Below are 22533 nucleotides of genomic sequence, written 5' to 3'. Positions count from 1 at the left end.
AGCATTAAATTCCAGCTCAGAAAGTATCATGGTTAAAGGTAAAGTGCTTTCAGGTTCCAGAGGACAAAGTTAGGGACTTTAAGAAAGTTAAGGAAATATTTTCTAGCAAATAGAGCCATGCCACCAAAATGCAGGCTATTGGCTTCTCACTGGAGTGGGTCTGATTCCTCTTCAGAGAGCATTAGTGAGGCACCTGTGCTCCAGCACATGGAACTCTGTCCTTATAGTCAGTCCTGACAGTAATGCCGTCAATTAGGAATCATGCCCATTCCCATTTTTCAGATGACAATCAGAATCAAAGAGAGTGGCTTGAGTCACTGAAGGTAATAACACTCATAAGAATCAGAGCTGGCAATGAATTCCACAACTCAATCCCAACTTGAGTTTCTTCCCCACTGTTCAAACAGAGGCTGGGATATGTCTTGCTTGGATGTCACAGAGGAGATTCAAATAGGCAACTAGGAGGTGAATGAAAGACGTGTGGTTCCCAAACCTAATCCTACAGTCCCCAGGCCCCAGAATCTTGTTTTTAAGAAGCTCTCCAGGTGATGGTGAGGCAAGTAGCCTGAGCCTGGATGTGACTTTACCCACACCGGGATGGTACGGACCCTACACTGATGCAACCCTTAGGGCAGCATGAACCCGCTGAGCTGACAGAGATCGAAGGAATTAAAGTGATGATATGAGTAAAGCAATGCTCGGAAGTAACATGTGAGGAAATTCTCTGCAGCCCAAGTACTGAGGAAATATGAGCCATCACCCACGCGTCTGCTGTGGAGGGTTAGATGGGGCTCTGCCAAGCAGGCAGCCTGAGTGTGAATCTCAGCTCTGCCACTAGCCCTGGGCAGATCACTGACCTCTCTGCGCCTCGTTTCCTCAGCTGTAAGATGAGGCTGTTTGACCAGACTGCTGTGGGCCCTGACAGCTCACAATCTCCATGAATTTCTCACAGACCAAATTATTCTAGGCATCTACTCAAATGGGCGGGTTAAAGTCTTGTTAATCTGAGGGTTCTTCTGACATGAAGTTTTGCACCTGAGATTGTTCTTGACAAAACATTTCATTTTAAGAGGATTTTCTCTCATTTTTCTCACTCTTGATCAGTCATTTTCCCGCATATGTTTTGGACACATGTCTTTCTAGACTGGTTAGAAATGCTCTGTATACAATGTCTCAGATGTCCCAAAGCTGTCAAAACAAAAATTTCCCAGCTCACTCATGTCTGCTAAATATGCTTTTTTAGATTGAGGGGAAAACAAACAAACAAACAAACAAAAACAACCTGCCCAAAGTAGTTAAAGACACAGCTTTGACTTCTAAATGAAAATATGCCCAGGCCAGGAACTGTTCTCCCCTTACACACGTCTTTTCTGAAACCAATTAATATGACTTTAGGAATAAGAGCGTTTATGGGAACATCCATACCTTTTACTAAAATAGAGATCCTCAGGGGCAGAAAAGCTCCAGATTGGGAATTGAGAGACTCGAGTATACTCCTAGTTTGCCCCTGGATTGTTCAGCAAATGTTGCAATTTCATCTAGTGTATGTTTACTAAGAATCCAACCAAGTACAAAATACTGGCGTAAGTACTGGGGATGCAAAGGAAACAAGATGCAGATTACTTGACCTCTAAGAGCTTACGGTCTAGGAATCATGATGATTCAGGGCCACACATAACTAAGATATGAAGAAAAGTGTGACATCAGACATGCAAAGTGCTGTGGAAAGACATTATATAACCTTCCTTAGTGAGAAAAATGGGAACAGTGAGGGCTACAACCTTGCAGGTTGTTCTAATTTGGGGTTAATTTGGTCACCAGCTGTGGGGTGTGAATGCTCACTATATGGTTTCCAAAAAGTTCTACTAAATATAACAGGCAGACTATCTCTTTTTTTTAAAGAATGAATAAGGATTTTTTTATTTTTTTTTAATGTTTGATTATTTATTTTGAAATTTACATACGGTAAAATGTCCTCATTTGGGCATACATTTCTAGAAGTCTTGACAAATGCCACAGGCTTAAAAGCCTTATTTCCCAAGTAAACCTTCCTATTAGGTTTGATGGTCCATCAGACCCAGGGGTATTGCACATATATACAAAACAATCATACAAGTATTTAAGCAGCACCATTCAGATGGACATTTAGGACCATCTTAGGCCTATGATAAAAGTGAACTAGGCTAGAATCTCTATGAGGGGCAGAAGCAAAGAGCTTGGCAAACTGTAGACACCCACTGGATGAGTGGATATACAATAGATAGATGGTAGATTAGATAGATAGATAGACAGATAAAAGTGACATTTATCATCTTCTCTACCTTGGGTTGGATAAATTAGACTCATCCATGATTGCTTTATTATATGACCTAGTTTACACTTGGGCCATAAAAAGGATGAAATACAAACTAGGAAAGTAACTTGAGTCATAAGAAACATCTGGGGAGTCCAGGGTTTTGTGGAGTTGGTGTCACAGTGGGATTCTTGGAGAATTTGGGATGTTCGGGAAACAGTCAGAATGTTCTCAGATTTCAAGAGGGGGATGATACCACCCTAGTGTTACAAAAAATTCCATCAACTTTTTCCATAAGAAAAATTCCAAGGCAAAAGAGACTCAGGGCAGCCTGGGTACTCAGGAAAAGCTCTGAGATAGAAGCAGGGACTGAGCTGGGCCTTGCAAGCTAGAGCAGGTAGAATCTAAGGAGACAGGTTCAAGGGAAGGAAAAACAAATTAACTGTGGACAAAATGGAATGAGAAAGAAGGAAACATGGGGGAAGGAGGAGGTATGCAAAACAGAAAGGGTATTTACCAGAGTGAGGAAAGGCCTTCTCACAGTCCTTGTTCGTTGGGTGGCTTCAACACTGTTGGTGACTCCCACATGTAAAATTCTTTACCCGTTTGGTTTCTGTGGCTATTCCACCTTCTGGTTCTCCTCCTATCTTTCCTATTTCTTCATCTCTGTTTGTCATGCTCCTCTTCTTCTGTTTACCTCTTAAATGCAACTTTCTGTATCCCTTCTGGGTCTTCAACCTCCAATCACAGCCTCAACCATAGCCTATGCTAATAATTCTCTATCACACCTCTCTCCTCAAAGCCAAGGCATGGATTTACAACTCTCTACTGGCCTTCTTCACTTGCATGTCCTGAACGCACTTCAAATGTAACTTGTTCAACAAAGATCTCACCATCTTCTCCTCTCCCTCTAGACGTCGCGGTCACCATCTCTTCTTGCCAAATGTTTCTCCTCCTCCCTACTCTGATAATGGGATCTCCATCTATTCAATTACTCAAGCTGGACTCTCCCACGTGGGCAACCAAGTCATTCTCACCTTATAGCCAGAATCTCTCCCAGGTTTCCCTCCTGCCCTTCCTTTTCCAACCTATGCTTCACATGTAAGATCATATCTAAACCCTTAGTACACCCAGAATTAACTGTTTCTCCAGGCTCATCTCTCCCAGACCATCTTTACCCTGTGTCACTGGGCTTGACCTGTTCCTGGACACCCTTTTGCACATGCATTCCCTCTGCCTGGAAAGCCCTTCTCACTGATCTCAGTGGTGCCTGGGGTCCAAGGCCCAGCTCAGCAGTCTCTGTCTCCAGAACATCTGCCTTCCTAAGTCCTCCGCAGAACTGTCTTTCCCTCCCTGTGTTTCAGGGAGCTTTGGCCACGCCTCTGTTACTACACCTGTCATACAGCAGGCATGTCTGCCTCTTCCTCAAGAGCTCCTTGTACTATTTGTACTTATCATGGCCATGTCTAGAGCAGAGCCAGGCATACAGTTGGTGCTCAAAGAATGTTTATATACATTATCCCATTCTCTGGGACACTAAGGGGGAAATGATGCAGGCAGATAGGTAGGGATGCAGAAACAACCCTCAGGAGGAGGTTGCTCAAGATTGGAGCAAGCTTTAGGGAGCCACCTGCCCAGGTGTGAGAGCTGAGACCATGTTAATAGGAGAAAGAATACAAGGCCAGGAGACCACACAACCCTGAGTGATCCTTTCCACATTGTCTATCTGTTGGTCTGTCTCTGTCTCTGTTCCCCCATTCATCTCTCTCTTTCCCTTTCGTCAATTCCTTTCCCTGTCTGTGACAGTCATTTTAAATGGATCTCTTTTGACTTGTTTTTCTTGCTTTTGTGTCAGTTAGTTAATCATTCTTTTATTATCTTTTAATCTGACTTGTTTCCTTTCCGTTTCTCCTCACTCAGTCTGCCACTAACATAGAGATAAATTGTTGTTATTTATTGACTGGGTCTATATGTCTTTATTTTAAAGGCAAGGAATGTGATCCATTGGAGCATTTTAAACAAGTATCTCCTTGAAACACCTGAGCCAACTGCTTTTCACTTGATTTCCACAGACTGAGTTCATTGGTTCCCAGCAGGTTACTGGTCCTCAGGGTAACAGGTGTTCCCTGCCCTCGGTCTTGTATGACTGCTGGCACTGCTGTCCCCTTTGGGACTCAGCCTTTTTGGTGAATACGTGCAGAGCCTTGTGCTTACCATGTTGTGGATAAAAAGACAGAGGCAAGGGCTAGGAATGAACTTGACTTCCCAGCTCAGTGGAGCAGGGCTGGGAAGAGAACACAAAAAGGCCTGGCCTATCAGGGCAGAGGAATTGGTAAGAAAGCTTTCAGCCCTGACAATGGTCCACAAGGGATGCTCCCTTGTGGAGCTGCTTTTCACTGACACCAGGCTTCTGAGGGCAGAATGGCAGATCACGGCCAGCCACATTAAATATGTAATTTCAGAAATGTGATCAAACTGACTTCCTGCCAGAGCTGTGAAGCAAATCCCACGGGGGGCTGGAGGACTTATTTGTTTTCCATTTTTGATTCTGTGGTAGGTTGATTTTTTTTTTTTTTTTTTTTGAGAGAGAGATTTAATTTACCCAGTCTTTTCAATCAGAGAAATTGATACATTAACAAGACTGGTGTTGTGGTAGCAGCAGCAGGGGAAGTAATTAAAAAGTCTAATCTTTCTTTGTTTCCAAAAGCACCAGTCCCTAAATTGGATGGGTCCCAATGGGCTTGAAAGCAGACAAAGTTTTAATAGAACTTTTATTTAAAGTCCAACAATGGCTTTGTTGTGCCCTGATGCTGAGATTTTAGGAGGAATCTTTCTTTTCCAGGATTCAGTGCTCTGGACGCTGGAGGACTGGAGGGATGAAGGATTACATTAGTTTACTAGGGCTGTCATAACAAAACACTACAGAATGGGTGGCTTCAAATAGCAGGAATTTATTCTCTCACAGCTTTGGAGGCCAGAAGTCTGAGATCAAGACATTAACAGGACCATGCTCTGATGGCTCTAGGAGAATCTGTCCCAGGCCTTTCCCTAGCTTTTGGTGGTTGCTGGCAATCCTTGGCATTCCTTGGCTTGAAGATGCGTCATTCTAATCTCTGCCTCCATTTTTACATGGTGTTCATCCTATGTGTCATGTCTGTATCTCTGTTTTCTCTTCTTATAAGGACATCAGTTATATTGGATTAGGGCCTACTCTAATCCAGTATGGACTCAACTTATTGCATCTACAAAGACCCTATTTTAAAATAAGGCCACATTCATGGACACTAGGGGTATATTGAACCCATAGCAGGGACCAGAGTCTATGGTAGGGAAGGCAAGACTGCCCATAGTGCCTGGGGGGGCCTACATCCATGTCTAGGAAGAGGTGAATTACCTGGCCTACCTGGGATAGTCTCAATCTGGGGACATCAAGCCTTGGTCCTACAGCTGCCCACATCTTGGATATCAGATTCGTCATTCAGTCCAAACACCAGGTTGTCCAGGGAATGAGTGCCCTCTCCATAGAGTGGGGACTTCATCTTTGAATTAACTTTTTGATGTGGTAGAAAGAGCACTAGACTTGAAGTCAGAAAATCTGGGTTCAGTCTTCTCTAATGCTCACCAGCTCCATAACTTGGGAGCACGGTTAATAAATGTCTTCAGCCCTCAATTTACATTTCTATAAAAGTGGGATATAAAATAATTTTCACTCACCACAATTTTATGACAAGCTTAAGTGAGAAAGGGGGGCATGGAAGAGTTTTGCAAAGTATCAAACTTTTTTTTTTCCAATAAATGAAAATCCTCTTTCTCTGCCTCATCTGGGTAGAAACTTTGGTTATTCTACTTTAAAAGGTGATCTGATTCTTCATACACCCAGAATAGGCAAACATGAATTAAAGGTGGGCAGGATATCATCTGCTTCTGTGGCTCTAGAACTCAAAGTGATTAAAACCCCCAGTGGCCTCAATCTCTTAGCTACCTGCAGTTACCAAATAAAACAGGTTTTTATCTGGGTAGGGAGCTGGAGTCCAATCCTTTAGCCAAGCCTGTAAATAAGTCTTAAGGCATCAGAGCTGGATGATAAAAGGAAACAAATTCTTTCTTTAGATGTCCCCCACCCCCCCCCGCCCCCAGCTTCTTCAAAGCCTTGGGGGAAGAATGTACAGCTCTGCTTGTTGATGATGAAATTAGCAGGCTCCCATCATTTAAGACAAGAGACAAGAAAGAGCTGGAATCTGATACCAAATGCCATTGAAGAAAATATATTTTACACAACATAAAAGGCCCCAACGTAAATTAGAAGAAATATGGGGAGACTTCAAAAAGGTAGGTCAAACTTTTTCCTCAAGCAGATAATTACAGACTGGGTTGAATAAGTCTTATTAGTCTCTCTCCACCTCATCTCTTCTCATAAAACACCCATGAAAAGAAAGCCATACTCAATTCAGGACTGGACAAGCTTGCCTGAGAGGGATGGCCCGCCACTGTCTATCATGATGCCTGTGGTCGGGTTGTTGATGCCTACCTTTGCCGCCCTCTCCTACCTCCCCCTCCAGACGTCCCCGCCCACCTCCACCCCAGAACGCAGGTGAAGACAGCCAGCCAGGCACCAAGCTCCACCACTCAGGGCCTGCATCGACTTGCTGAGTCTTGGTTACTTCTCACTGTCTGAAGAACTATCCCTTCAGGCGGCAATTTTCCAGTCAAATTTCTCTGCCCAAGTTTGAGGTCTTAAAATTAATGAAGTTGTTAACATTTCTTAAAATGTCTTTTGCGGCAGTTGAAAGGTGTGGATTTACCACCAGTGAGCCTGCTGGCCTCTTTGGTTCATAGAGAGATATGGGCTGAGCCCCGCAAACATCTTTAAGAGAACAGGAGTCTCAGTTTGCTCTGCTGTGTGTCTCAGGACTAGTCTTCAACCTCAGTGCCCCAGAGGTGCTCTTTGTGGCAACGGGCTGAGCTCCCTACAGGATTGTTTCTCTGGACAATAAGCTCTGAGAGAGCAGGAGCAAGTCTCACTTATGTTTGTTTCTGTATCACCTCTAACATTTGGCACTGAACCAGGCACACACCGGTGGTGGTGGGGACAGGTGGGTCCTTATGAGTCTCAGCTGAATTAAATATAGGAAGAGATGAAAAGGCTCTGAGATTACCACTGCACTCAGTCAAGGAGCCACCAACCAAGAATCATCTATTCTCACCCTGTGACTCGGTAGCAATGATGGTGCTGACTGTGGCACCCTCACTGAGCATTTCAGCAAGGCCTGACCAATGGTTTGGGTTCCCTCCTCTGCCAAGAAGGGAAATCATGAGGCTTCTAGGCTAAAAGCAGCATTTGAAAGGAATCCTAGGAGTCTTGCATATCTATTCCTTTGCCCAAGGAGCATGCCACCCCACCCTCACTTTATACATGAGATAGGTGAGGCCCAGGGAGAGGAAACAGGTGTATCAGAGCCAAGCAGTGGGCATGTAGCAGTTTAAATAAGCTCTGGTGGTTTTCTCCTTTCAACCTGAAATCTCTTTCTCGATGCTTCAGAGAGAACAAATGCAATGTCCTCTGTGTCATGCAGGAGGCAGACCGGCCTGTTTTGGACATTCTACATTTTATAGAAGTTGTATAGATACTGAATGACTTTGAGAGCAAATTCAAAAAACGTTATCCAAAGACTGGTTCTATCACAAATCTGGTTTTACAAAGCAATAACAGTATAAAGGACAAGATTTCAATTATTTATAAACACCTGCCCTTATCCTAAGATGATACTCAGTGTCTGGCTTAAATAAAATCAAGAAGTAATTCTTATCTGGAATCTCCTGACAACTACTGATCTTCCCCTGCAACCGGGGAGGCTTAGCAGTATAGCAGGAAACATCCCAGCAGAGTACAATTCTAAACTGCCCTAGGGTTTTTCATGCATTTATTTTTTTAAGTTTGAAATGAAGGTACAATTAATATGAACCAAGACTCACTGCTCTACGAAAGAGGGACACTAGCAGGTGGAAGGTCTGTTAGGTGCACTTTAAAAAGCTCAGGCCCAGGGGCAGAGACTGAGTGGCGGGAATAGGTAAATATTCCCAGAAGGGAATCTAGAGCTCAGTGTATACCAGGTTCATAAATACTTAGTTGAATCAGGCCTGATGAGTGAGTTCCATCCCTGAAGACCTCTGCATTCATTTATCATGCACAAGCCTCTGAGTTTCTTCTATGTGATGGGATAAAGTGGGGAGCAAACAGATTTGTGCCTGCCCTCATGGGGTTCACCCTAAAGGAGTTCAAGAGAAGAAAAAAATGTCCAAGTTGAAATACATCAGCTCTCCTCCAAACCTACCCCTTTCCTCTGCAGAGGCCAGCTCCTGTGAGCTATTAGGATGAACACGGAAGATGAGGAATGCTACACCATGTAAATATGGCCTCACCCTAGCAGTCTGCGTAGGTAGCTCCCTAGGAGAAAAAGTGAAGGGAAGAATTCTGCTTTTGTAGTTAGAAAATCCACTTTGCATGATCTTATTATGCTCAATTTCTGCATCTTTAAAAATGGAATGGGACTTGGCCTCCTTACCTCTGAGGTTATTGCAGAATCAAATGAACTGAAAATAATACCTAGGAACACGTCTGGGTACTTTTAAGGAGGTACCTAAACATAAGGAAATCACTTGAGGGGCCCCAGAAGACCCTCATAATAACAATCCTCTCTTCAAGAGATCACTATTAGAAACACTCATGGGTTAGAACCCTGTATCTAGAAAGCTACAGTCAAAATGCAAATAAGCATTACATCTAATGACTGGTAAGGGGATGTCAGGAATACCACACATATAAAGGCTGGGGGGATGAGATATGGCAGCAACAAAGCCCTTGGCTTCCTCCAGGATACATAAGGCAGCTGTCAGTCTGGAGAAGCCAGTCCTGGGGGAAACGGTCTTAAATTGGGTGTCAATGGAGACTAAGGGTACAGAAAGACTTCCTCCCCGACAAGCCATACATCACAAGCTGAAACTCACAACTTCTTTAATTATGAGATGGTGACTGTACATCACAAATAACTATCAAAATATACTTACCATATCGGCTGCGATGAGACAGGAAAGGGAAGGAATCTTTCATTATCCAGGTCAGATTCCAGGCAAAAGAATCAGGAGGAAGAGAAGGCAGGTTTGCTGGTGACTCCAAGGAGCTCTGACGGGAACCTGGAAAGACAAAGAGAACACCGATCTTTGCCCTTGGGATGTGTCTTTTAGCTGTCACTCATATTGCTTATAAAAGAAAATTCATAAAAGGCTTTCATGACATCAGTTGGAAAATGAGGGGAAAAAAGATTGAGTCACGAGTAGGTTGAATTGACCTCAGGACCTCACTGCATATTTTCTACCAAGGGCAGCCAGATAGAAGAAGTCCGAATCTTGTGACCTAGGCCATGCCAAAGATCTCTGGGAGATGAACTAGAAGCCAGGCTACTTAATGGCTTGGCCTAATAGCTCTATCCAAAGTCTATTCTGCTTATCAGAATTTGTGCAACTTTACAGAGAACTTTAACTCATCTCATTTAAATAATGCCTCCACTCTACTTTATGTTCCGACTTGTAATTTCATCTAACGTTGTTTGCTTGGGTTATTGCCTTATCAATGAGAGTGTTGAAACTGCACTCAGAAGTTATGAGTTTTGACAATTGTGTTATTTTCAGGAAAAAAAAAAGCTAGATGATGAGTTTTCCCATAACTAAGAGTCCAGGGAGCCACAAAGGATTAATGTTTCTGATTTGCATGAGAGAAAGAAGGGTTGAGAGAAAAGGAGCAAAAGCAGCATTATTCCTTTGCTTAACAGTACCTCAAGTGGGTTTTGTGGGATGAAAAGTAATTATAATATATCTACAAATCAAATGAACACAGGCTGCATGCTCTTATGCAGCTCTTCCCAGAAATCCCCAACTCAATCACTATTTGCTAACGTTTTAAGGCAGGCAAAGCTTTTTCTGTTAAAAAAATAGAATCAGTCTGAGAATCAGTTCTGTTTAGGAGATAGACACGTAGCAAGACTGAGTGTGGGGAGAAGGCAAGGAAGGGAATTTCTTCTGTAGCTTCCAAGGGCGAGGCACCATGCTGGGCTCTTAACCCACATAATTTCGCAGTGACTCTCTGAGATAAGCATTACCATCCCTGTTTCACATATGCAACAACTGAGGCTCAGAGGGGCAAATGATGGAATCTGAAACTGAAGCCAGTTTTGCCTGGCCTCAGGAGGCCATGCTATACCATGGGTGGGCTGGTTTGCTACTCAGACAGTAATTGTTAAACCACCTGGACTGATTTCACAAAGAGGAGGAGGAGGAAGAAGAGAAAGAATAAAAGGAAGCAACAGTAGCAGAAGCATTTTTTTAGCCTATTTGCTTTGTAGATTCTTCCACATCACCTCCAGCACGCGACCCTCCTTCAACCCTCTTTTAGTATCAATCCCTCTTCACACACTTTAAGGAAGTAACTGCCCTGAGTGGCCAGAGCAGACTTTTGTTTCCAGACCGCTCTACTGTTTTATCTACAGGTGCTGCCTTTGGGTGAAGCCCACTTGTTCCTGCCACTAGAACACAATGGGCATTCTACGTTCTCCTTCCTAAAAGAAACACTCTTCTTTCTGCCTTCCAAAGATTTGACCTGAAGTGCTGGCTTCTGAGTACGTAGAAAAGAGTTTTTGACTTTTCTCACACATCTGATCTAAAGAGATAAGAATTGAATTGGTTAGTACCCAGATACATCTTTTGCAGCATTTCTCCAAAATGGCTTAGAGGAATGCACTGAAAGGGGTCAGAAATTATGTAAGTAAGTTTCAGAGAGCAGCCATCTCATTTCACCCTCACATCAACTCTGTTTTATAGATGGGCAATGGGGCTGAGAGAAGTGAGGTCCAAGACCACACACGTCTACTTAGGAGCAGGCTTGAGTTTATTAGACTTTTAAAGAATTAATAATATTAATTGAGCACACATGGACCAGGCATTGTGCTAAGTGCTTTAAGTGTGTGATTACATTCACTTCTTAAAACAAACTCGTGAATAAGTATCAATACTATTATTGGGCCTTATTTTGAGCCCAGGGAAACTGAGGCTGAGAGAGCTTGGATGCCCTAACTGTGGCCACATGGCCAGGCAGGAGACCAGAGGCAACAGACCAGATTGGCCTGATGCTATTGCCCATGCTCCTTCCACCACCCTTCATGGGCCCCCACAAACTACTGCATGGTGCTTCTCAGTTCTGTACAGGGCCCTCCAGCATCCCCACGAGTCAATGGCTAAGGTCAGAGATGAGAGTATGCTCCAGAATGGGGCAACAGTGCGAGGGATGTGAGAAGGCTCTGACAACCAACTCCTTGCAATAACCCCCATGTGATTAAAAATCGGCATCTCTATGTCTGCGTCATCAGCATAGTTCAAATTTTAAGCAATTCTGAAGCAACAGGAAGACCAAGTCTAGGCAACATTTCCCTGTTTCACAATGATGTCATTTTTTCTTAGCCATACAGTTTGGGAATGGTATTAACTTCTTCCTGGATGTGAAGCACCAAGTGGATGGGGCTAGACTTCAGGAAGCACTTATGAATCTGTGGGTTTGCACAGAGTGGCAGATGACTTTTAATATGGATGAGGGCCAGGTTATATATTCAGGGAAAAAAAATATCTGAAATCATTCAAAAGGAAGGGCTCTGAGGGCTGAGTCATGGCCCAGCAAGGAGCCATGGGCATCACTGTGGGTCATTCCTAAAGACATAAGCTTAAACCATTTTATATCCAAAAATGCCAATAAATACTTGGGCACCTTCAAAGTTAAATACTGAAGAGAAAGCAAGCATTTTCATCCCGCCCCTATGGGAACTCCCAGAATTTCTGCTAGTAGGTTGGGTTCACACGGTCCTCAGAGGGAAGTGGATAGTGATTTGCCGGATCAGGCTGGGCGAGCTAATGGAGGCGTCAACCAAGAGGATGAGCCTCCTCACCTGAGAAGGTGAGGACCGAGAAAGACGCAGTCTGCATGAATGAGGTTGTTTGCCCAAATCAGAAGCACTGACACAGAAATGTGCTCTAATTAAAGTTAATAGAATATGCATACATTTAGAAGAGAAAAAAGAAAGTACTGCATTTAAGTGCAGGGAAGAGGCTCTCTGCTCCCTTCACACTCCATCTCCACCACCTACCCCCCATCCTCAGCCCTGGTGGGAATGGGGGTTTCCGGCATAGAGGAAAGCTATGCCATAAGAAGCAATCCATTTAAGCAAGAAAAAATCTTGGCTCTTAGGGACTTCCCTGGTGGTCCAGTGGTTAAGAATCTGTCTTGCAGTGCAGGGGATGCTGGTTCGATCCCTGGTGAGGGAACTAAGATCCCACATGCCGCAGGGCAACTAAGTCTGCGTGCCGTAACTACTGCACTTGTGTGCCATAAGTAGAGAGAAGCCCATGCACTGCAATGAAGAGCCCACTCACCACAAGGAAAGATCCCGTGTGCTGCAACTAAGACCCGATGCAGCCAAATAAAATAAAATAAAATATTAAAACAAAATTTTTTAAAAAAAGGGCTTTTCTGGTGGCGCAGTAGTTGAAAGTCTGCCTGCCGATGCAGGGGACACGGGTTCGGGCCCCGGTCCGGGAAGATCCCACATGCCGCGGAGTGGCTGGGCCCGTGAGCCATGGCTGCTGGGCCTGCGCGTCTGGAGGCTATGCTCCGCAACGAGAGAGGCCACAACAGTGAGAGGCCCGTGTACCGCAAAAAAAAAACCCCAAAAAACAAAAAAAACTTGGCTCTTTGGTGCTTCCCTCTGAGAACGTGAGGATCAGAGTAAAATGGGTCTCACCATCACAGACTTATGGGGTGACGGTGTGAATTAAGACCCGCTGGCTCAAGTAGAGTGTATCTTGGAATCCCGGGGAGAGAGGCAGAAAGGAAAGGAGAGGGGAAAGTAGGAGCAAGAGCTTCCAGGTGCCCAAGTGATGGCCAAGACCACCTGAGGAGAAAAGTAAGGAAATATATTCTGGACTGAGGGCATTACCGATTGGTTACAGATAAGATAGTTTTATGTTTTTCCTTTGGGGTGGGGGAGATGGAGATGATATCCTGAGCCCTTTTCCAGGCACCACAGGGTGTCTAGGCAGAATGAAACCCCCAACCTCTTGACGCAGCTTTTTCCACTGTGCACCACCCCTCTTGCATCCTCAGCTTAGATTCCAGTGTTCAACACTATCATAATTCCACTGTAATAATTCCCTTGCAAACAACTGCAACTCACTTCCTTCTTCTGTCCTTCACAATTGTCCTGAGCAGCTGAATGTGGTGGTAGGAGAGGAGGGGAGCAAAAGGGGAGGGGGAGTACACCAGATGCTGACAAGTCTCACTTAAAAATCACAACAAACCTCAAGAGGACCCTCAGGCAGGACTGCCCAGGAATCCTTCTGAATTTGCTAATGGGCTCAATTCACCCTCCCTCTCTCTAGACCCACTCCTTCCAAGTTTCTCTTACCTTCAAGCTTCCAATCCTCCACCCCCACTCCTCTACTTTCTCAGCTAGTGAACTTGTTTCATTGAAAAAAGAGAAACAAATCTACCAACTTACAGGTATCAGTACCTATATATGCTACCTTCTGTCCTGTTGTAACAGATATGCTGTCTACATTCCTAAGCAGTGGCAGCCTCTCCACTTTGGTGCTAATCTCATCACTTCCCAAGAAATCAGCTGTTGCAATAGTCTGCCCTTTCTCCTGCATCAACAATTTCCCCCTCTTCCAAGCCAATCTCATCTGCAGCAAACATACACCATCTTAAAAAAAGAAAAGAAAAAACTTCCTTGACCTTCACACTCTTCTTCAGCCATCATCCAATTACTTGCTCTCCTTCACAGCTAAATACCTTAAAAAGATTTGCCTATGCTTCTGTCTCTAGTTTTCTCCTCTCATTTTCTCTTTTCTCTTAATGTCTTTTTTATTTTATTTATTTATTTTTGGCTGCATTGGGTCTTCGTTGCTGCGCGCAGGCTTTTTCTAGTTGCAGTGAGCGGGGACTACTCTTCATTGCGGTGCGCGTGCTTCTCATTGCGGTGGCTTCTCTTGTTGCAGAGCACGGGCTCTAGTCGTGTGGGCTTCAGTAGTGTGGCACGCAGGCTCAGTAGTTGTGGCTCACAGGCTCTAGAGCACGGGCTCAGTAGTTGTGGCACACGGGATTATTTGCTCCGCGGCATGTGGGATCTTCCCAGACCAGGGATCGAACCTGTGTCCCCAGCATTGGCAGGCAGATTCTTATCCACTGTGCCACCAGGGAAGCCCATCCCCTCTCATTTTCTTTTAAACTCAATTAAATCAGGATTGTCTCCACTACTCCAGGTCAAGGTCATCAAAGACCCCAAGTTGCATACACAATGAACGAGTCTTGGTCCTTCTCTTACCAGACCTCTCAGCAGCATTGGACCTCGCCGATCCTCCCTGCTTCTTGGATTCTTAACATCTCAGTGACCACATGGTCCTTGGTTGCCATAGTTCTTGCCTCCTAGTTCGGTGGAAGGTCCTCTCTACTCTTCTTTGCCAGATCCTCCTCATTTTCTGGGCTGTACAAAAGGAACATTCTCCACTTGCCAGCAGTAACTTCCCAGGAGATTTCATGGCTGAATACTGTATTTCATCACAGTGGTTTTAACCAGCTGACAATGATCAATGACCATGAATTTCAAGTGACCCCAGGACACCAGACCCTTCCTGAACTTCACTAAAGTCTCTTAACCAATGAACAAGGGACTTGTTTTAAACAAGCATGTTCAGACTTATGAATTCATTCTCTCCTATGCAAAGTGCTGATTTTCAATTCTGAATTAGTATGACCACCATGTAACCTTCTTCCTAAGGCTTTAAAAACTCTGACTTGGGCTTCCCTGGTGGCACAGTGGTTGGGAGTCCGCCTGCCGATGCAGGGGATGCGGGTTCATGCCCCAGTCCGGGAAGATCCCACATGCCGCGGAGCAGCTGGGCCCGTGAGCCATGGCCGCTGAGCCTGCGTGTCCGGAGCCTGTGCTCCGCAACGGGAGAGGCCACGACAGTGAGAGGCCCGCGTACCAAAAAAAGAAAAAAAAAAAAAACTCTGACTTTTATTCCTTAGAGAACTACTCAGTGAATTTCTTGCCTGACATGTAAATAAGCTCAGCTTTTTTTTTTCTTTTTAAAAAATGTGATGGGGGAGGGAATCTCTGTTTTATTATTTGATAGTTGTTAAAAGTTGGGTAACTTGGGACATTTCTCTTCTCCATCTAAACTCACTCCCAAAAATGATCTCATCCAATTTCAAAGCTTTAAATACCATCTACATATTAATACTACTAAATTTATATCTCCAGGCCCAACCTCTCCCCTGAACAGCAGAATGTATGTCCAACTGCCAGTTTGAAATCTCCATTTTATTCCTGGGTAAGTATCACAAACTTAACACATGCAAAAATAAAAACTTGATGTCCCTCCACCGAAACCCAAGGTGTTCCCTATTTCAGATAGCGATGACAAAACTCTCCTGGTTACTTGGGTCAAAACCAAGGAGGAATCCTTAACTTCTTTTTCCCACACCCCACATCAGTTTATCAAACAATTTTGATGACTCTACCTGCATTTTGTCCCTCTCTTCTCTCCCCACATCACCTCTTACCCTGACAACTGCTATAAGCTCCCAGCTGGTTCCCTGCTTCTACTATTGCTCACCTTCAGTGTGCTCTCCACACAGCAGTCAGATTGACACTCCAGCCCTGAAATAGCATTCAGCCATAGCCTAGCCCTTTAAGGTCCCACATGATCTGGCCCCGGTTCTCTCTCTGACTTCATTTCCAAACATATTTCCCTTGATCATGGAGCTCCAGCCCCACAGGCCTCCTTTCTATTCCTAAACTCGCCAAATACACTTCCATCTCATGGCCTTTGCACTGGTGGGTCTCTCAGCCTAAAAAGCTCCTCTCCCCTAGAGTCACAGGTCATTTCCTCTCTCCATCCAGGTCTCTGCCCAAATGTCACCTCCTCAGAGAGAGCTTCCCGATCATCCTATAGGAAAATAGCACACCCCATTAACCACTCTCTATCACCTTGACCTGCATTTATTATTGCTTATATTTATATTCATCTGTTTATTGTGTCTCTCCTTAGTCACTGCTATGTCCCCATGCCTGGCACATAGTAGGCACTCAATAAATATTTGTCAAATAATGAAACCAGAGCCTTTGAGAAAATTATTAGCTCTGGTACTTATTAGCTGTTTAACTCAGGCTAATCACATATTTTACATGGGTTCACTAGCAAGCATGTTTTACAAACCTCCATCAATAAAATGTAAAAATGCTTCTCTTCTAAACGCTCCTTGGAACTGCTCCTGCCTTGCCTTATACACATTTTACTTATTTATTTTCCTCTCAACAATAAAACAATCAGTGACAGCCTGCTAGTTTCTCCCCTTATTTGAAAACACACTTAATAATGCATTCTTTTACAATGATTTTGTGTCACACGAAGCAAAGCTTAATGTGACCAAATAAATAGCTGTCCAGATGTCAAACAGCAGTGAGCGGGCACAGCAAGGCCCGGTGCACAGGAGAGGCCTCCTGCCTGGGACTGGCAGCCCAGGGAAACAGTTTCAGTATTCACGGGGCGGATCCCACACCTGTGCAGCCAAAGAAACCTTCTCAGTGAATTTACATGACTACTAGAGTCAGCGGTGATGTTGGAGTTGTGACAGGCAGTTCATTTAGTCTGAAAAACTGATATGTGATTTTCAGACAGAAGAGGGAGAATTAGCAGATGTGTCCTTTGTCCTAAACACAAAGACCTCTCCACACCTTCTCCAGGCCTGGAAATTGAGGGGGCTGAACTAGAGGTTCACTAAGCTCTTCTCCAGTTCACATAGTCAATTCTCGTGGAGTTTGCTTTCACATTTCCTTCCAGCTGGCTCATTCAGAGAGGAGCTATTAGTGTCAGGGCGGAATTTGAATGGGAACTAAAAGGCCCCCACTCCACCTCACCTTTCACTAAACCCCACTCCCCCCTGACAGGAAGGTTTGTGCTCTTTCTTGGTAGCTCAAATCCTGAAGAAAAAATTATTATTTCTCATAATGTTCTCTTGTACCACTGAAAGGCATAGTTTCAACACATGTTCCTTGCCTCTACCCGATCCCAAAAGGACCTGTGTATAACTACTGAGTTCATTCAGCGGTGAACCCCATATGTCAGTCAATAAAAGCAGGCATTCCTTCCCAAGGCATGGCATTAAGGAATATTGATGCAACACAAAGGAAATTGTCAGCATGGTTCTAGCTCTTGGGGATTGGTTACCTGCAGGGTATATTAGACCCAAATAAGAAAGGGAATCACAAAGAGGCTGCTGCAGAAATGGGTAAAATGTGTAAATGTGAAGCCATCACACTTTGGCCACTACTTGCTTTTTCGTCCTTATTTCCCACTCAGAATCCTTTCACATTCTATGGTCTCCGTTACACGTAAGTCTCCAATCTTTTGCCCAAGCTGATCTCTGCCTAGAACGTCCTTCTTGACCTGCTGCTTTCCTAAATTCCACCCTTTCTTAAAGGCCGAAACCGAATCCCTCCTTCTCCAAGGTTGCCCATCTTTCCTGAGCTGGAGCCCCATCAAAGCAGTTGAGCTGGGATCTGGAGTGGCCCAGAGAAAACTTGACTGGGCCTTCCTCCTCCTTAACCACTACAGCTTATTGCCACCTAGGAAGGTGCCATTAGACCACTTATCAAACAGGCTGTTCAAACTACCTTGGTTGTTCGTGACAATGAAGTATAATACTTTATTAATTTCATTCACAAGTCTCAAGCTCATAGATTTAGAAGAAATTAGCAAAAACTTTTCATGGAGGCTGTTGTTCTGTCTCAGGTAGTATATGCTTCCCAAGGTCAAGGTCAGGGCCAGATCAGGGGCATAGACCCCAGGTAAGCCCTGATACCATGTCTGTGTAGGCCATCAGTGACTCATAATTCATGGTCAAAGCCAGACAATGAAGGTAATATGACATTCAATGTTGCCCCTTTAGACTTTGTGTCCCAAGTCACTACATTGTGACCTATCTAGAGATGACCTCAGTGTCCCAAGAAAGAGCTCCTGACTGGCCTGTGAGCCTGCAATGTCTCCTCTTGCCGTGGAATCCCTGCTCCAGGTGTGCTTGGTCCCTGGTCCTACCTACTACCAGGTAGACTCACTGGCTTTTGGTAGTAGAGGAAGAATAATTGGCATTTGAACTAAGCCAAGAACGCAACAAAGAAGGTATCACTCTCCAGATAGCCTGATGCTTCACACACACACACACACACACACACACACACACACACACACACAAGCACTCCTCCCAGGCCGGAGCGCTTCCATTAGCAGGGCAATGTGACCCTGTGTTCTGGGTCCGTTTCTGTGGCTTGTTCATACTCTCTTTATGAAATTTCCTCCACTGTGATCTCGAACCTATCTTCTCCCCCCAAAATACACTGACTAGAATAATAATCAAAAGGAAGACTTTGAACTGCCACCAGGCCTTTTATTTTGTGATCTCAGAGAGCTTTACCAGGCACTAAATAACTAATGTACCACAAGCGACATAAAGCCCAGGCAGCCTAGGGAACTAGTCCCTCAATGAAGGACCCTTCTCTTTCCAGGTGAGGGAGTGACTGTGGGGACAACTGCCACCAGCAGGCCCAGTAGTCTCTGGCTAAGTTGGACAAGAAGCTACAAACTATCCATAAACAACTAGTCTTCTCTTGACCTGATATTTCTAGTTAGGAAGCGACAGTTACAAGGGTGAGCCCTGGGGAGGGCATGGCCCATTTACACTAGAAGACGTGACCTCCAGCGTAGAGGAGTGGATCCTAACTACTTACACAATCACTGTGGTTTATGACTTACTGATGCCTTTCAGGGCCTTTCACTCTCATAATCCTTACAATAGTCTGATTAGTTAACCCCTTTTACAGATGAGAAGACTGAAACTCAGAAAACACAACTGCCCTACCCAAGGTCACATAGTGAGAATCATGATAGGACATTGGACTGAAGACCCTGATATATGGACCAACCAGAAATGCCACTCTTCAACACAGACCTCTTGGAGATTATGTTGATTGCCCTGGAGAACAGTGACAGTGTGTGAAATACAGAAGAAACACCGATCAGATTGCAGGTGCCTGAAGCATTCTCCTAACTGAGGACTACAGAATCCCTTCAGGTCAACCAAGAAGGTGACCTAGAAACACACACCTTCAGTCAGGGCAGCTGGCTCTCCAGGGCCTCAAGCTCAGCCAGCACTGTTTCCATGACAACCACCAGGTCTGATGCTTGGCCTTGAAATGGGGCCTTGGCTGGTCCAGGGAAATGACATTTGGGATGGGGAGATGGAGAGGGGCAGAATACTTTCTAGTAACTTCCAGCCCTTTCAATCCTTCTTTACCTACTTGTCACTCCTCTCATTCCAGAAAAAAAAGAGTCTATCCTCCAGAAAACCACACTTTAAATACTACTTTGCTCAGAACAAAGACCTTTCACCCATGGCTGGACACATTTCTAGAAACCGGAAGCAAAATAGTCTACAGGCTGCTGTGTTAGATAGAGACCTGGGTTCCTGGGAACAGTGATGTTACCGTGAGACCTTGGGTTAGCTACTTAACATTTTTGAAGCGTTGTTTCTCTACCTTTAAAACTGAACACATCGTGCTTTCCCATCCAACTTTAGGGATGCTCTGAGAATTAATGAGACAGTATATACAAAGCCCTCAGGCTCTTTTGAAGAAAGATACATCAGAAATCCTTGTGCTGTTACCAAAGGGCACTGTCATGATGATACATTTTAAAACATTCTTCACCTGTATTACTAAAATAAACTCAGCTTAAATTAAAACAGATAAGCCAATAACCTAATTTGCTTCTCCCTGTTCTGGTACTGCATTTCCCTCTTGCTTCCATTCATCTTGCACTGTGAACAGCAGTGGTCAATGTTACCCTTGACTCCTATGCGGAGACCCAGGGTGAGAGAGTTGGGAAGGATTGTAAATACTGTTTATGTATGTCTTCCCATCGTATATACGAGGAAGCTGAAACACAGGAAGGACCAGTGCTTTACCCAAAGTCATCTCATTAGTGAAAACTCGAGAAACTGATCTTCTGACCCTTCATTCTGTGTCTCGCCTAACCATGGAAGAAGGTAATAAAGAAAGAAGGAGGGGAAAGAAATAGAGTGACATATATTTTGTTCCTTAAACCTTTAAACTACTGCTCTGTGCAATACTCTGGGATGAAAAAGTAAGGGAAAAGCCAATACTTCATGTGTGCCAATTATGCATACAGGCCCCATATTGGGTATTTTATAACCATTGTCCCATGTCAATCTCACAATTTTCTCAAAGGGGGATTATTATCCCCATTTCTAATGAGACCTAAGGCTCAGAGAGATTAAGTAACTTGCCCAAGGCCCTGGAGCCAAAAGGGAAGGAGCTAAGATTAATTCATTTGATGAGTATTTATTGAACATCTCCTATGTGCCAAGCTCTGCCCTTGACAGTTAGGATGTATTAGTAAATAGAATTAAACATCTCTCTTAAAGCTTACAGGCTGAGGAGCTTAGAGTGTGGTGGGGCAGCAACAGACAGCAGTCCAACAACTTCACAAATCATTGCAACATCTCAGGGTTGGTGCACGTTATAAAGGAGAGATAGATGGGGCTTCCCTGGTGGTGCAGTGGTTAAGAATCCGCCTGCCAATGCAGCGGACACAGGTTCAAGCCGTGGTCCAAGAAGACCCCACATGCCGCGGAGCAACTAAGCCCGTGTGCCACAACTACTGAGCCTGCGCTCTAGAGCTCACAAGCCACAACTACTGAGCCCACGTGCCACAACTAGGTGGCAGACTTTGAAAGTTATTCAAAGTACCTCTGTAAAAAAGCCATAAAACACCTTGGGGAAAACATGAAAGTCATGCTGCCACCATACAGATGAGCACCCTGGAATTAGCTGCCAGAGCAATGTGTGAAAAGAGAAAATTCAATGGCCCACATTGCTGCCTCCTGGCTTGCACCGCCTCCAAATCGCCTGACTCTGAAAGCAAAGGCAGTAGTTTGGAGCCAGCAAGTGTGAAGGAATGTCGGAGCTGTTATTTGCCTTCATGCAGCACATCTTGAGTGCATCTTTTAGAAAGATAATTTCAAATACTCTTTCAGTTTCACTACAGAAAATCCGAAAAAAAATCAGGAAGGTCTAGAGAAGAAAATAAATATGACCCATACCTCCACATCCAGAAAGCCATTGTTACCCTTTTAAAGTATATTGTTTTGTGACTTGGTTTTCATTTGCTTATCAAGATAGCATTTGGCTTAAGGTCTGTTGAGGAGATGGAGTTACTCTCCACCCGTGAGATCTGTGTCTGCAGGACTGAGAGACGTCATCTCCAGAAGACCTGTGGGCCAGCACCAGCCAGCTCACACCTTGGGGCACAGATGCTAAAACCATGGAAACTTGAGACGCTCTCCGCCCACAGCATGGGCCTGCAGTCAAAGGCAACACAGGACAGTCTTTAGTGGGAAGGCGGGACCCTGGACTGGGTAGAGTTGAGAGCAGCTGAGATGTGAATACAGATAAGTCAGGGGATGCTGTGTACCCTCAGCATCACTGCACTTCACTGGGCAGAGGCAAAGAACTTCTGCTCCAGTAGATGCCTTAAAGGAGTCACAAGATTGTAGGAAATGTATTTCAGTGCTTGAACCTCAAGGATAGATGCAGTACTCTGATTTCATAACTTAGGAAAGATTGTTTTAAAAAGAGAAATTCCATCTTATTCTCAAAGGGACAATCAAGGAGGGTAAACTAAAGACAGAGTTCTATCTCTCTGTGGCCAATGATATACCCAACAAATGCATGACAGCTCTTAAAGCCCCTTCATATGCATTCACGCCTTTGATTCTTACAATGACTATGTAAGATATTTTTAAAAATCCCAACTTAGAGAGGAAGAAAATGAAAATCAAAGAGGTTAAGTCAGTGCTTCCTAACCTTTTTCTATATCATGACACACAGAGAAAATGATAATATTTGTATGGCCCACTGGGGTAAACAGAAGGCAACTGGCTTCGGGTGAGGGTGGGACTTTAGCCACACCTGGTCCACCTCAGCCTCCCAGAGTTGCTGAGGGCCTCAACAGTTTGGTATCTCTGCCTGCCAGCTGGCCATCTACAACACACCCATGACACGGCA

The 22533-nt window shown here is 44.4% G+C and overlaps 1 protein-coding gene across 1 annotated transcript in view; it reads right to left on the bottom strand.

Moving 5' to 3' along the window:
* Window positions 1–22533, bottom strand: part of LOC115854330 (ALK tyrosine kinase receptor-like) — a 608779-nt gene that overhangs the window by 383545 nt on the left and 202701 nt on the right. The window contains exon 2 of the mRNA XM_060309236.1: window positions 9359–9484. Within this exon, the coding sequence (XP_060165219.1) occupies window positions 9359–9484 (126 nt within the window). The remainder of the gene's footprint in view (window positions 1–9358; window positions 9485–22533) is intronic.

The sequence above is a fragment of the Globicephala melas genome, chromosome 12 (genome assembly GCF_963455315.2).
Source record: "Globicephala melas chromosome 12, mGloMel1.2, whole genome shotgun sequence".
NCBI classification, from domain to species: domain Eukaryota; kingdom Metazoa; phylum Chordata; class Mammalia; order Artiodactyla; family Delphinidae; genus Globicephala; species Globicephala melas.
This window is presented reverse-complemented; position numbering and strand designations above follow the sequence as displayed.